The sequence below is a fragment of the Ambystoma mexicanum genome, chromosome 6p, assembly GCF_040938575.1.
Source record: "Ambystoma mexicanum isolate Mex_15411 chromosome 6p, UKY_AmexF1_1, whole genome shotgun sequence".
In the NCBI taxonomy this organism is placed as follows: domain Eukaryota; kingdom Metazoa; phylum Chordata; class Amphibia; order Caudata; family Ambystomatidae; genus Ambystoma; species Ambystoma mexicanum.
The window spans coordinates 651,682,497-651,695,567 of NC_090935.1; the positions used below are offsets into that span (position 1 = coordinate 651,682,497).

The 13,071-nt window shown below is 46.1% G+C and overlaps 1 protein-coding gene across 1 annotated transcript in view; it reads right to left on the reverse strand.

Moving 5' to 3' along the window:
- MAP1B (microtubule associated protein 1B) overlaps positions 1-12,699 on the reverse strand; it is a 471,440-nt gene extending 458,741 nt beyond the window's left edge. Inside the window, exon 1 of the mRNA XM_069627516.1 lies at positions 12,221-12,699. Coding sequence (XP_069483617.1) covers positions 12,221-12,401 — 181 coding nt within the window. The 5' untranslated portion in view covers positions 12,402-12,699. The remainder of the gene's footprint in view (positions 1-12,220) is intronic.
- Between the last annotated feature and the right edge of the window lie 372 nt (positions 12,700-13,071).

A 13,071-nucleotide genomic window follows, 5' to 3' on the forward strand; every position in this document is an offset into this window, starting at 1 on the left:
AGGCCCATTTTTGTATGATAGTCTGCAGTATAAACATTAAAAAGCGGGGGCTAACCACATGCCCGCTGAAAATCACTTTATCTCCCTGTACCCCAGGTCCATACTGTGTCCCAGTTTTGGAAAAAGCAATCGAATTCTTTCATATGAACTTAAATATCCTCTTCTTGTATTGTGTGCTTAATATGGGTGGCGAATGTGAGTTTGCATGCATGTAAGCATCACAATGTTTGCGGCTGAGAGAGTTGGATAGTTTTTTTCTAAAGCTGGGCTGCAATGCAGAAATAAAATGGAGGCAAATCAACTCAGTGCAGACAGTATTGAGGAGGAAAATGGCTGACAAGAAGACTGAGCTGCCTTTAGGTGAATCAGCGTTTTCACTAGGAGGAGCCTGTGGAGAGCAGGATTATAAATCTGAATGCCTCATCCAGTAAGAAGGCGAAATGACTCAGTGGCTATATCAAGAGAGCAGGTGGACACTTTAATTGCCCGACTGGCAAAGTTCATCTGGGTTCAAACAGAACAGAATGAGATGGTAAATAATCTATGCCTCATATTGAATATAATATTTACTTTTCCTGCCATTGATTCACTCACATCTGACACTATTCCGGGGCAACCATCCATAAGCATTGCCAAAGAATGCCCGTTTTATTATGTATCACAAACGTCTCTAGCACCGTGTCTGCGTGGGGTAGTGGCGCACGTACTATGGCAGTGATTTTAAGATGGCTGTGCTTATTTATTCTGTTTTATGGCAGCCAGGTATTGCCTCTTAACCCAAAGAAGTTATTAGAAGTGACACTGACTTACTCCTGGGAAGAGAAGAATAATTCAGGAGTATGTCAGTGTTACGTCCTACAATGTCTTTGTTAAATGAATAGTATCTCTTTCCGAATTAACCCACAGGAGTCAGCAACATATGAATAGTTGAGGATTGCTTTTTTCAAGTTAAATATTATGGAACAAAACATTATGTTCCCACCTATTGCTCTACAGCATTTCCACGTTTGCAGTGCTTCTGAGATTGAAAAAATATGACTAGGGTAAAAAAAAAAGAGAGTAGTTAGTTTTCTTGATGTGTTGTTGGTCGTGTTCTCAAACCTCACAATTCTGGAAAGACACATTGAGTTCAATTCTTAATACAGGAATACCACCTAACAGACCCCTAGGAGATCCAACGGTAGCACCCCTATATGTCTCCCAATGCTTATTGGAGCTTATTTTGTCCCTCGTCCGTGAGCGAGCACAATAAAAAAAAAATTCAGGCTTTATAACATTTTATTTTCATCACTGCAGGATTTAGTACAGGCGCTGGGGTTTCGCCATGGTGCTCTTGATGTAAAGAGCACGCACGTTCTGCCAGTTCTTTTTCAGCAGTGACACAAGGAAATTAATGGCAATTAATAATTATGAGAGACTTCAATATTGGCTATAATGACCCCTCGGAAGCTACAGGATGGGATTTGTGGCCCATCTTGGGCACTCTTGTTTGTTCTCAGATTGTCACAGGCCCAATGCATATCAAGGGACGTACACTGGATTGGATAGTGTACGAAATAGGGTGACAGTTAAGACCACGCAAACCCTCTTAACTTAGTCCGATCATTACCCGATGATCTTGAAGCTATTGCTTGATCATATGCAACCTGACAGAAAGTTAAACAAATCTTCTTTCAGAACCCCCGCCTTCTAACTAAATATAATCTAGTCTGTGACTTCTGAAACAGTATCGACATGATCGACCATGAACAACCACTGGACCATTCTCTAAATGCTAACTCCATGACAAACACAAAGGCTCCACTTCTCAGAAAGACAATTAGAACTAATAACAATCAAAACAAATGGTACGGCCCGTATCTTCCATTAAAAACTAAATTCAGAGCTCTTGAGCAGAGTTGGAGGAGAGGGAGGAGACCGAGAGAGGGGGAGAAAGAGAGTGAGTGAGTGTGAGAGATACGGAGAGGGAGGAGTGAGAGAGAGAGAGACAGAGGGGAGAGAGAGAAGAGAGGGAGACAGAAAGCGACAGAGAGAGTTGGGGAGGGGGAGAAAGAGAGAAAGAGAGATAGGGATAGGGAAAGAAAGAGAGGGAGATTGGGGAGGGGGAGAAAGACACAGAGCGAGAGATACAGCAATGGAGGGCAGAGAGAGAGAGAGAGAGAGAGAGAGAGATTCTGAAAATGGCAATAGGAGCAAGAGAAATTGGATCTGTCTGCTAGAGGCCAGTGCTAGGCGCACTGGGAGGACCCCATTATAAGGCCTATTTCATATGTTTCTTTGACTTGTAATGCCGTGTCATGATGCTCGTGCCTTTTTTCGAGTCTTGCTTTGCCAGCTTATGTTTTGCTATATGTGGTTTCAGGTTTGTCTGCTCATCGAAGTCTCTGACTTTTCCCCCAACACTAATACACTACAATTCTAGGTCCCAACACATAATATGCATACCAACTAAGGCACCCAGCAATATCAATTGAAGACCCGATGCAACAGTCATCAAACTGCAGAACACTTCTCTACAACCAAATTACACATCTCACCAATGCTTCTTGGTGCCACAGTACATAAGGATCCTCTTTGTACACAAATAACTCTGTGCTCCTAAAACAGAACACCTAAAACTAACCTGCATGCAGAGTTAACACAACAGGAAACCTATCCTGCATATCCCCTCGCTCGCTAATAACCTAAGTGCCCCTCCTGCATGCAGAGCTCAGGGTATTTCTGGTCTGCACGCATCAATACAACAGGAAACCTATCCTGCATATCCCCTCTCTCCCTAATAACCTCACCGCTCCTCCTGCATGCAGAGCTCAGGGTATTTCTGGTTTGCACGCATCAATACAACAGGAAACCTATCCTGCATATCCCCTCTCTCCCTAATAACCTCACCGCCACTCCTGCATGCAGAGCTCAGGGTATTTCTGGTCTGCACGCATCAACACAACAGGAAACCTATCTTGCATATCCCCTCTCTCCCTAATAACCTCACCGCCCCTCCTGCATGCAGAGCTCAGGGTATTTCTGGTCTGCACGCATCAACACAACAGGAAACCTATCTTGCATATCCCCTCTCTCCCTAATAACCTCACTGCCCCTCCTGCATGCAGAACTCAGGGTATTGCTGGTCTGCACGCATCAACACAACAGGAAACCTATCTTGCATATCCCCTCTCACCCGAATAACCTCACCGCCCCTCCTGCATGCAGAGCTCAGGGTATTTCTGGTCTGCACGCATCAACACAACAGGAAACCTATCTTGCATATCCCCTCTCTCCCTAATAACCTCACCGCCCCTCCTGCATGCAGAGCTCAGGGTATTTCTGGTCTGCATGCATCAACATAACAGGAAATCTATCTTCCATATCCCCTCTCTCCCTAACAACCTCACCTCCTCTCCCCCCTCATTTTTAGATCCACCACAGCACCTGGAGGCCATGTCAATCGCAGTTGACCAGAGTATAAATGCCAATAACATACCAGGTTACATTTCACACACTGCAGTATGCTCTACTTCCCCTTGGTAATTAACTACATTGGCATGTTCTTGACCACACTTCCCTGGTTCCTGTAGCCCACTCTGCACACACAAACACCTATACATATTTGGAAAACAAACAGTTCCTTCTGAACCACAAGTAAAAGAACAACCAAATTATGCGTGATGGCCAGATGCACGGAAATCCACTATGGCAACACATGCCCAAAAGTCACAGCCCGCTGCGCGGAATTCACTGGCATTACACAAGCACCTGTGAAAATGTAGATTGGCCACATGAGATTGGGCGTAAATGAAAGATTTCAGAGAAATGGTTGCTAATAGCCTGTGCCAGACAAAGCAAGCATTGATATCACCCTCTGCCACTGGCAGGATTTCGCCAAAAACGCCCAGCTAGCAGAAGTGGCACATGCCCTTTGAAGCCCTGGTGAGATCACAGGACACAACATGATATAAGTGTGCATGGTCTCTCTCAGTGGCATCACGCACAGTTTGACCCTAGTCAAATCAAAGAAAGTAAATAAAATCACCACAATAAGTGTGCATCCAACACAACTTCAAAAGCTCACAGAAAAGACAGCTGAGTCACAATATAGAGTCTGGGGCTCTGTGACAGAAGCCACCACTGACTGCACATATATGATGCTCCTGCCAGCACTTAAACAACCATGGAGCACCTGGCCGCCAGTACTATGATGGCTGCTGCCAGTCAGGGCTCTTTCACTTCCGAGCTGGGCTTCCTCTACCCAATACATCTAAGATTTCATGGATGGTAGAGACTGAGGCGAAGGAGCCTCTAAAACCAGAGAGTTTCAGAAGCAAAGGTACTGTTTGTCAGATTAAGCCAAGGGGTGAGGCTGACGACACAACTGTAAATCCCAAATCACACCCATACCCCGTCATCCTTAAATTGGTTATCTAGCCTCAAAATGTGAAGTGCGAGACTGTAAATGACACATTCCTGCATTTAGTCCCCAGGAAACATGTGCTGGCTTTTTTTACAAATCTGCACAGATGAACTGAAGAAAGCAATCCAACCATCGTGTGATATGTCTGGGGGGTGGGGTTGTTGTGGGGGAATAGCTCAGGGGCAACTTGCTCGCCTTAGAAGCCAGACAATACGGAGCAACACAGGTTCAATTCCCGGTTCCGCGCTTGGAAATCTCTGGGTATTACTCACGTTAAAAATAACCTATCATATCATATCATATGTTCGGAGAATGGCGGGGGCCGGGGAGAAATATGCCTCGCCCCATGCGACTGAAATTGGACCCAGTTCCTTGAGACACAAATCAAAGCCATGGGTCACCCAGCTGAGCAACCAAGCACCTGATTCATCATTGCTCAACCCTCGTGCCTGCCAATGAACAATTAGCTAGACGACGAAATGCAGTGGGCCTACAAATGAAACAGTCCAAAGCTGCAACACCTCGCCCCTGCCTTGTACTCTACAAATGAAACAGTCCAAAGCTGCAACACCTCGCCCCTGCCTTGTACTCTACAAATGAAACAGTCCAAAGCTGCAACACCTCGCCCCTGCCATGTACTCTACAAATGAAACAGTCCAAAGCTGCAGCACCTCGCCCCTGCCATGTACTCTACAAATGAAACAGTCCAAAGCTGCAACACCTCGCCCCTGCCATGTACTGGACATTTCTTTTTATTCTGCTCAAGAGGTGGTGAGTGTGTTTACAATGCTTTCCCATACGCAAGCACTTTGCTTCAATACATGAAATATGGTATGGTATTGTTTACTTATATAGCACCTATACACAGGCAAATGTTTCAAAGCGTTCAAGGAGGATGGGAACACAGGGAAAAATCAAACAGTCGCTCAGAGCCCTTGAAATTCTGAGACAATAATAGTCTGCACAGGCAGAGTGTGTGCGTAAAAAGTACATTTAACAGTATGGGATATAGCAAATGGGCCTGAAGGCGATTCTGCAGATTTGGGCAGTGAAATTAAGGGGTTATGGAGACAACAAAAGGGGGTGAAAGGTTTGCATCCCTGAAGTCCACCTTCTTATTCCCTTTGCCATGTATAAAGCACAAAATGTTAAGAAGTTACTATTGTGTGCAGTAAAAAATGTGTGGCAGTAAGTGTATGATACGCTACTGTACACAATCCATTTCCATCCTCAAAATAAGGGTGGAAATGGCTGGGGGGGGGCAAAATAATACACAGAGTTTTCCTGAAATAACGCGTTTTACTGGCAACCCTGGTGGTTTTTTCATAATGATGCGAGTTTCCAGAATGACATGTGACAACAGTAATTACCACAAGCGGTATTTAAGTTTAGCAATCTGACAAACTTATATTGAGGGCTTGCGTGTTTGGGGACTTGTATAAAGTGGAAATAAGACACACCTGGAAGACATTTAAAGCAAATAGGGCGCTATGGATTAGGCACAAAGTTATAGCTGGCATCAGAGGTGAATCTTACATGTATGGCATGCCATGTGCACACTGCTGGTTCCCCAGAAGTAGCTCCTCGTTATGGGATGTTACCCGAGTTGGAAGAGCTGCTTCTAGCTCCAGCTCAGGAAATCTTTATTTGGATCCGTGTATTGATATGTAAGGGTAGCAAGATGGCTAGATATACAGGTGATGTGTGTTAGTGGTCTAGCCGTGTGTAAAGACACATGGATGTCAGTGCATTCAGTGAAGGGGGTGGCGGATCGGAGGGTATGGCCATGCTCATTCACTGGGGGCAGGGAAGGGGTGATGTATGCTCCGTGGTGTGGAGAACTGCTTTCTGAAGGCCAGGATGGAGGGGACCTCTTGCCCGATGCGAGTAAGAGAGACCCGATACTATCCGGCCTGTGCTTTCATGGTGACTTGGGTTTAATAGCAAGGTCGCTGTTATGGTTAACCTGAGGGACTTCACATGGAGGAGTGCTGGTCGGAGAACCGAGCTTGCTTCCTCCTGGTCAGCCATGCCTGGACTGAAGCATGTAGGGCTGTGATCCCATCTGAGGAGGATGCATTCTGTTTTTTCCTGCTTCAGCTTTGAGTGCAACAGAATTCATGGTTTCCAGATGCATGTGCCAAGTGACATGAGTTTTAATGCAAAATAGGTCATGAGGCTTAGCCTAGAGGTGGATATCCGTAAATGTTAAAACGCGTCCATTTACCCTGCTTCCTGTAGCGGTTGGCTAATGGTGGCTATTCCAGGGAGAACATTGTGGGTCTGAGTATCACTGAGTACATGCACACAGAATTCCTGAACTGGTTCTCTCTGAAGCCTAGTAAACACACACCAATAGGGAAACAGGTGTGCAATGTACTGTTCACATTTACAGTAACCTGCTATAATATTGTCTGCCATAGTAAGACAGCACCATGTTGTGTGTCCATTGTTTTTCTGAGGGGGATAACATTGCTTACAGCCTAATCGACAGAATCCGTGGCCGACGCTTCCCACGCAATGTTGTTGGAGGAGGATACTTATGAAAGGGTGAGAGACTATTGACCTTGACCTTTGACTCATGGCCGTTGAGCCGTTTAGCACTCCTACATTCGATTGGCTAGGCCTGCTCACCTTCACTCTTTTCCTAAACGCGTGTCTCCAGTTATGGGTGTAGATTGCGTGCAGGTTCGTGACGACCTTATAACAGGGCGGGCTCTTTTTGGCTGTCATGAACACGATTTTTTGAAATCTTCAATATAATATTTTAAAAAAACGTTCTGCTTTCAATATATGTAATATTTTTTGTAATCATTCTGCATACTTCTTTTTCGTTTACAAAACGCACTCAAAAGTTTAAACTTAAAAACAAGGAAGTCGGCTTCGATTTCATGTTGTGAAGCGCACGCGCCAAACACGTCAGTTTAATGATGTTTAAATCCAAAGATAACTCGTTCCTTAAATCTGCACTCCTAATTGTAAGATCCGAAAATGTACAGGCTCTGTTAGACCATGAAAAAGGCAAGAGTGCACTATATGCGTAACATAACGATGGCGACGGCCTGGTCGTGCAGGATTTTACAGACACATTGGCCCTTGCCAAGTAAGAACCACTGGTGAAGAGGTCAGAGGATGAAAGCAACTGTAAGTCTGTAACCACCGTCATAAACACCCTTGCCTAAGACATAGGCCTGAAAGAATTGCGCAGATGAATTTCCCAGCAACGCAGTGACTCAGCCTTTCGGGATTGGCAAGGACTGGACTCCCAGGGGACTTTCTGGGTACCATCAGAGGGCGGGCGTGTCTTCATACACCCCACTTGCTGCCTCTGCTACACTGCACGCTCTACATGGCCCCAGAGGGGACATAATAATATGCTCTCACAGCGGCGACCACCAGCTAACCTGATAAACCTCATACATGTACCATGTATATATATATATGTACCCGAATGTATAATTATACAACATGTACTTTTCCCTGATGCTCCCACCCTGTAACTAAGCTCCTTGCAAGTAACAGTTCCTCGATGCCCAAAAGCTTCTGTGCGCTATACAAATGTAATAAATACATAAATAAACGTATTGCTCGTGTGAGCCATATGTTACTGAAACGGTGACAGTTTTAACAATGAAAATGCCAGGGATGCTTGGGCCTTTATCGCGAACACATACACATTTTAAATGCAAACCCTGCAGACCAACCCCTACGCCGTTCCTTTCTCTATAACAATGTATATATAATCACCCCACGTGTGCCTCAGACTGGTTTTCCCAGCTGTAGTGGGCAAGGGGGCCATAAACATCATTTTGGAACGTGACCCCACAAGACACAACACATCTGCAGCAGTGCTGGTCGTTATAATCAGTGATAATGTAAATTCCACAACCCTTTGTAGTTGCGCTACCCAAGGGAACGATGGCCCTAGTAGCAGTCAGGTTATATGGGACATACTGACACAGAAGAGGAGACGGCATCAGGGCATGTTAATCTTTTCAATCGAAATGGGTCTCCAAAGAGAACGTAACTTTTCTTAATTGGTCATTCAGGTGTTCAGCTCTATTGACAGCTTTATTTCTTTGTTCTGCTGTGCAGAGACCAATTCACATTTCCCTTGATAATCTCTGCAACAAATTCCAGGCACAAGCTGAGGCTGTGGGAATGCACACATTCACCAAGGAAGCTCAAATATTATCACTGCGTTTATCTAGGAGCTGTATAATCCAGCAAAGATGTTAAAAATGTTCAGTCTGAGCAGCAAAACAGATCATTTCCCCATCCCCTAAACTATATGGATTGTGTGATCAGACATATGAATATGGGGTACAAAACGACCCCAGTTGACACTGCATGTGCGATATAAAAAAATGCTAGTCTATACTGTTTTTCACTGCCCTTTTTCTTCCCCCAAAGTAAGGCGTTTTGTGCTGACATGTGGAAGGCTTCCTGGCAGAAGGTATGAGAAGGCCGCTAGATAGTTTCAAATGGGACTCACACCCCTGCACAGCTTCACATGGCGGGGGCTGAACAGAAGGCAGTGACGAAGGTATTATCCAACACTGTGGTTGGGAACTCTTCTGGGATGTGTCATTTTCGTTTACCAAATACATTTTAAAAGCATAGCTCTCCACTCACACCATAACTCTCAACTCACACGTTTTAGGCGGGTGTCACCTGCTTTGGAATGAATGAATTCACCCGCCAAGCCTAAACACATAGCTCTCAACCTTTTGTGACCCAAGGGCAGTGCGAAAACACCCGATTTTGTTTTTGGGGAGTGAAAGCCTATTGACTTATTCTTGAAGGGGCTTGGCGGGTGAGAGAGCCGCTTACATCGCGGGTGACACCAGCCAAAAGCATGTGAGTTGAGAGGTATGCATACATGCCAACATTTTCCAGCACCTGGTAGGGAGATTCTGCTACAGAAAGTGGATTGCATTGGGGAACCCATTATTTTAGGTGGGAGAATGTGCCACATTTAGCTGGAATCGTGATTGTTAGCATGTGCCACATTTAGCCGGAATTCTTAGCCGAAATTGAGTATTAGCATGTGCCACATTTAGCTGGAGTCATGATTGCTGGCATGTGCACCACCTAGATGTTATTGGGAACATTGGCCTGAGTCACATCTAGATAGAAATGTGAAGGTAGCAATGCCACAATTAGATGTCAGTCCCAAACGACAGCATGTCTGACACTCAGATGGAATCGTAAACATTAGCCTGCGTAGCATCTAGATAGAAATGTGAAGGTTAGCATGCCCCACACTGAGATGGAATTGGGAATGATAGCATCGGCCACACTTAGATTGAATCATGAACATTAGCATGAGTCACATCTAGATAGAAGTGTACAGGTTAGCTTGCGCTACACTTAGATGGAATTCTAAATGATAGCATTGGCCACACATAGATGGAATTGTGAATCTTGCCATGTGCCACAATTAGTTGGAATCAGCTAATAGCATGAGTCACATCTGGACAAAATCATGGGGGTTAGCAGGTGTCACACCTGGATGGAATTGTAAATGTTAGCATGTGCCGCAACGTGGAAATATAGAACATCACTTCCAAGCAGTGATTCCAATAGCCAACCCACTAACAGTTTCAACCCTAAGCATACACCCCCAAACTCTAAACAAACACAACCACAACCCTATAGCACAACAAACCGCACAAACTTCACTACACCGCAACAACAAAACAAGACTTGCACAACAGCACACGACGGCTACCGAACGGAAAACACCCCAAGCCCAGCGAACGGTGTTAACCGTGTTGAGGCTGCCAACAGCTCATCACTGCTCTGTTGCACTTTTCCCGCTCATTTCCACTAACTCACCCCATGTTCCCTTTTCAGATCCGCCACAGCACCAGGGGACCATTCCGGTGGTGATAGTGCGTGGTACAAATATCCTTTAACATCAACATTAACATTTTTTATAACAAAATCGGGAGTTTCCCACCGAAATTGGGAGGGTTGGCATTTCTGAAAGCCTCCCACCAGTTCATTCATTGCTCTCACCCGCCCCCCAAAAAAATCGCCTTTTTTTAACCCGCCTTGATTAATTTAAGGTTGACGTAGATTACCCGCTTTTGGAGGTTACCCACCATGAAATTGTGTCACTCACAAGCCAAGCCCCTTAACTCTCCATACAGTTCAGAGGGCTGTCACCTCCCTCCCCACCCTGCCCGCCCCCTCACAAAAATTGCATTTTTCACCCTCCCAGGAATATCAAAAGGTTCAGAGGTATGCAAAACATGATACTACTTTAAATACGAACAACAGTGTGTATTATAATGTTTAAACGTAATACGGTTTGTCTGACGCCTAATAGAATGTTAACATTGAGTTAATATTAATTTTATTAAAGAATGCAATCAAGACAAATTTCACATTACTTAGTAAAGCAGCGTGTGTTCTACGATACAGAACGAGCCAGCCCAAACATGGCGACAATGTTCGTCGTCGACTAAAAAGGGGACACGTGAGATTTTTGACATTGGCCGTCCTTCTTCTCTTTCTACCCGTATACGAGTTAGCTGAGTGAACGCCCTTTGTCTGCTCTGAGCTGCCGTAGGGACCGCAGTGCGGACTGCGCCACGCCCACAAGCCGGTATCTGGGCAGATGCTGCCTGAGGAGGATGGGTGGTCACCATGCGCAGCTGTTCAACACGGAGCCCCTAGGGAACGCCCTGTGTCACGATACCAAATAACGCCCTGTGCCATAACACCTTTAATGGGTCCGGTGAGATCCATAGGGATTCAACAACAATGATGACACCGCCACCGGCGGAAACAATACAAGCAGTGGGAATAACACCAGCAAGGGGGATAATGGCAATGGAATGAAGCCAGCCGTGGGGATAATAACAGCAATTGTACTAATACCAACTGTGGGTACAATGGAATCATTAGGAATGATAATAGCAATGGCCACAAACAAAAGCAGCGCTAAATCCAGGCACACTCCTCACTGGATAAAGCAAAGCGCACCCTCGGATGTCCTTTTATTTTCATAGTCAATGCGTGTACACTGGATTACTTGATATGAAAGGCAGGGGCTGTAATTTCATTTATTTTTGGGAGAGAACGGACACACTTATGAGAGAATCGGCGACGCAGTCCAGTGCACAGAACCCCACCCCATCCTTTGTCTAAAGTCATCATGCCTTTTAATTTACGTTTTCCAAATCTGATGAAAAAACAGGCAATACATGAAGGAAAAAAAATAGAATTACACGTGTTATCCTTTTGTGCACATACCCCACCCTAAATTTCTCAAACGAATGCTCTTGGCTTGCAAATATACACCTCACAACTCAAAGAGCATCCATATTCAGGCTCTGCGGTCCACATTGGGTGTGTATTTTAAGTAAAACGCAGAGTACATCCACGCCTGCTCGTATATCTCACTGCAGGAATATAGCTTGCTAGATTTTTTTCCTCTGTTGACGAAGCACCAGAGGGTTGGGCTGCTCTGCTGCCAACTGTTAGATCCGCATTCGACCAATTTTCCTTCCACAGAAAAGGGAGTGGTTGCCTCGGTTTTTTCCTCCCCGATCCTTTCTTCTAATCAAAACCCACATTAAGACACTTTAGGATGTATTTTGTGCACGTTCCTGTGGGCGACGAGAGCCTGGTCTTTGTGCTATTACTCTGCAGAATGGAAGCAGCAGTTACACTGATAACAGTGAAGCACAGAGGGTGAGGGCTGGGCAGCCTTTCTGCGCCGGTCCTGTTAGGCGCCTCGCCCCTTCCAGCAGCATGGCCAGGCCACCGCCTTCTGCCCCGGCCCGGCACTCGCTGGCTTACCTCTCTCAATGTTTGCAATGGCACATCTCAGGTGGTCGTCAGTCACTATCTCCCCCACCACCACCAGCAGGTAGAATTTGCTGTCCAGGAAGCGATGGGACAGGCTGGGCGAGGAGGCTGGGTTCAGTAAGGTGCAGGTGGGCTCCGTCTCCGGTCCCGGTTCCACGGCCAGAGCCGACATCCTGGCCGCCGCCTGCTCCTCCTCCTCCTCCCTCTGCGGTGAACCCGAATCTGCTGGCTTCCCAAAATCACACCAGGCAAGCGCGAGCGGCGGCGGCGGCGCGGGGAGTGAGATCGGAGGGGAGAGGCGTCTCGGCTTTTATAGTGGGGGTGCCGGGGCTGGGACCTTGGGAGGAGAAACACACACACACCACACAAGATCCGTCTCTCCTCCAGCATCCACTGCTGATGTCATCTGCAGCAAATCATCGGCTCCGGAAGCAGGAGCGGCTGCGAGATGCTGCTGAGAGGAGAGTGCCGGGCCGGCGAGGAGAACTGGTACCCAAGCCACGCGTCTCAAGGGACCTGGTGAACAGCACCTCACAATGCACCCCGCCCCACTACCCTCCTGCCTGTCTGCCTGCGAGTGCGTATGTGCTCACAATTGAATAGTTTCACTGTTACCAATGGTTACTCCATAATCTAGTACAAAAGTGCCTCGTCTGCATATAGTGCTACATTTGGGGAGCGCCATTATGCGCGCTACCCCTTCCAGATGTTGGTAAGCAAGGGTGTGTTGTCTTGAGACAAATGCAACGTAGTTTCAAGGGGTCTAAGTGGAACGCATGACAATCTCACAAAACCGGCCTTGTTTCTGAATGTGTTCATTCCAATGACCCTGGGCACACAAA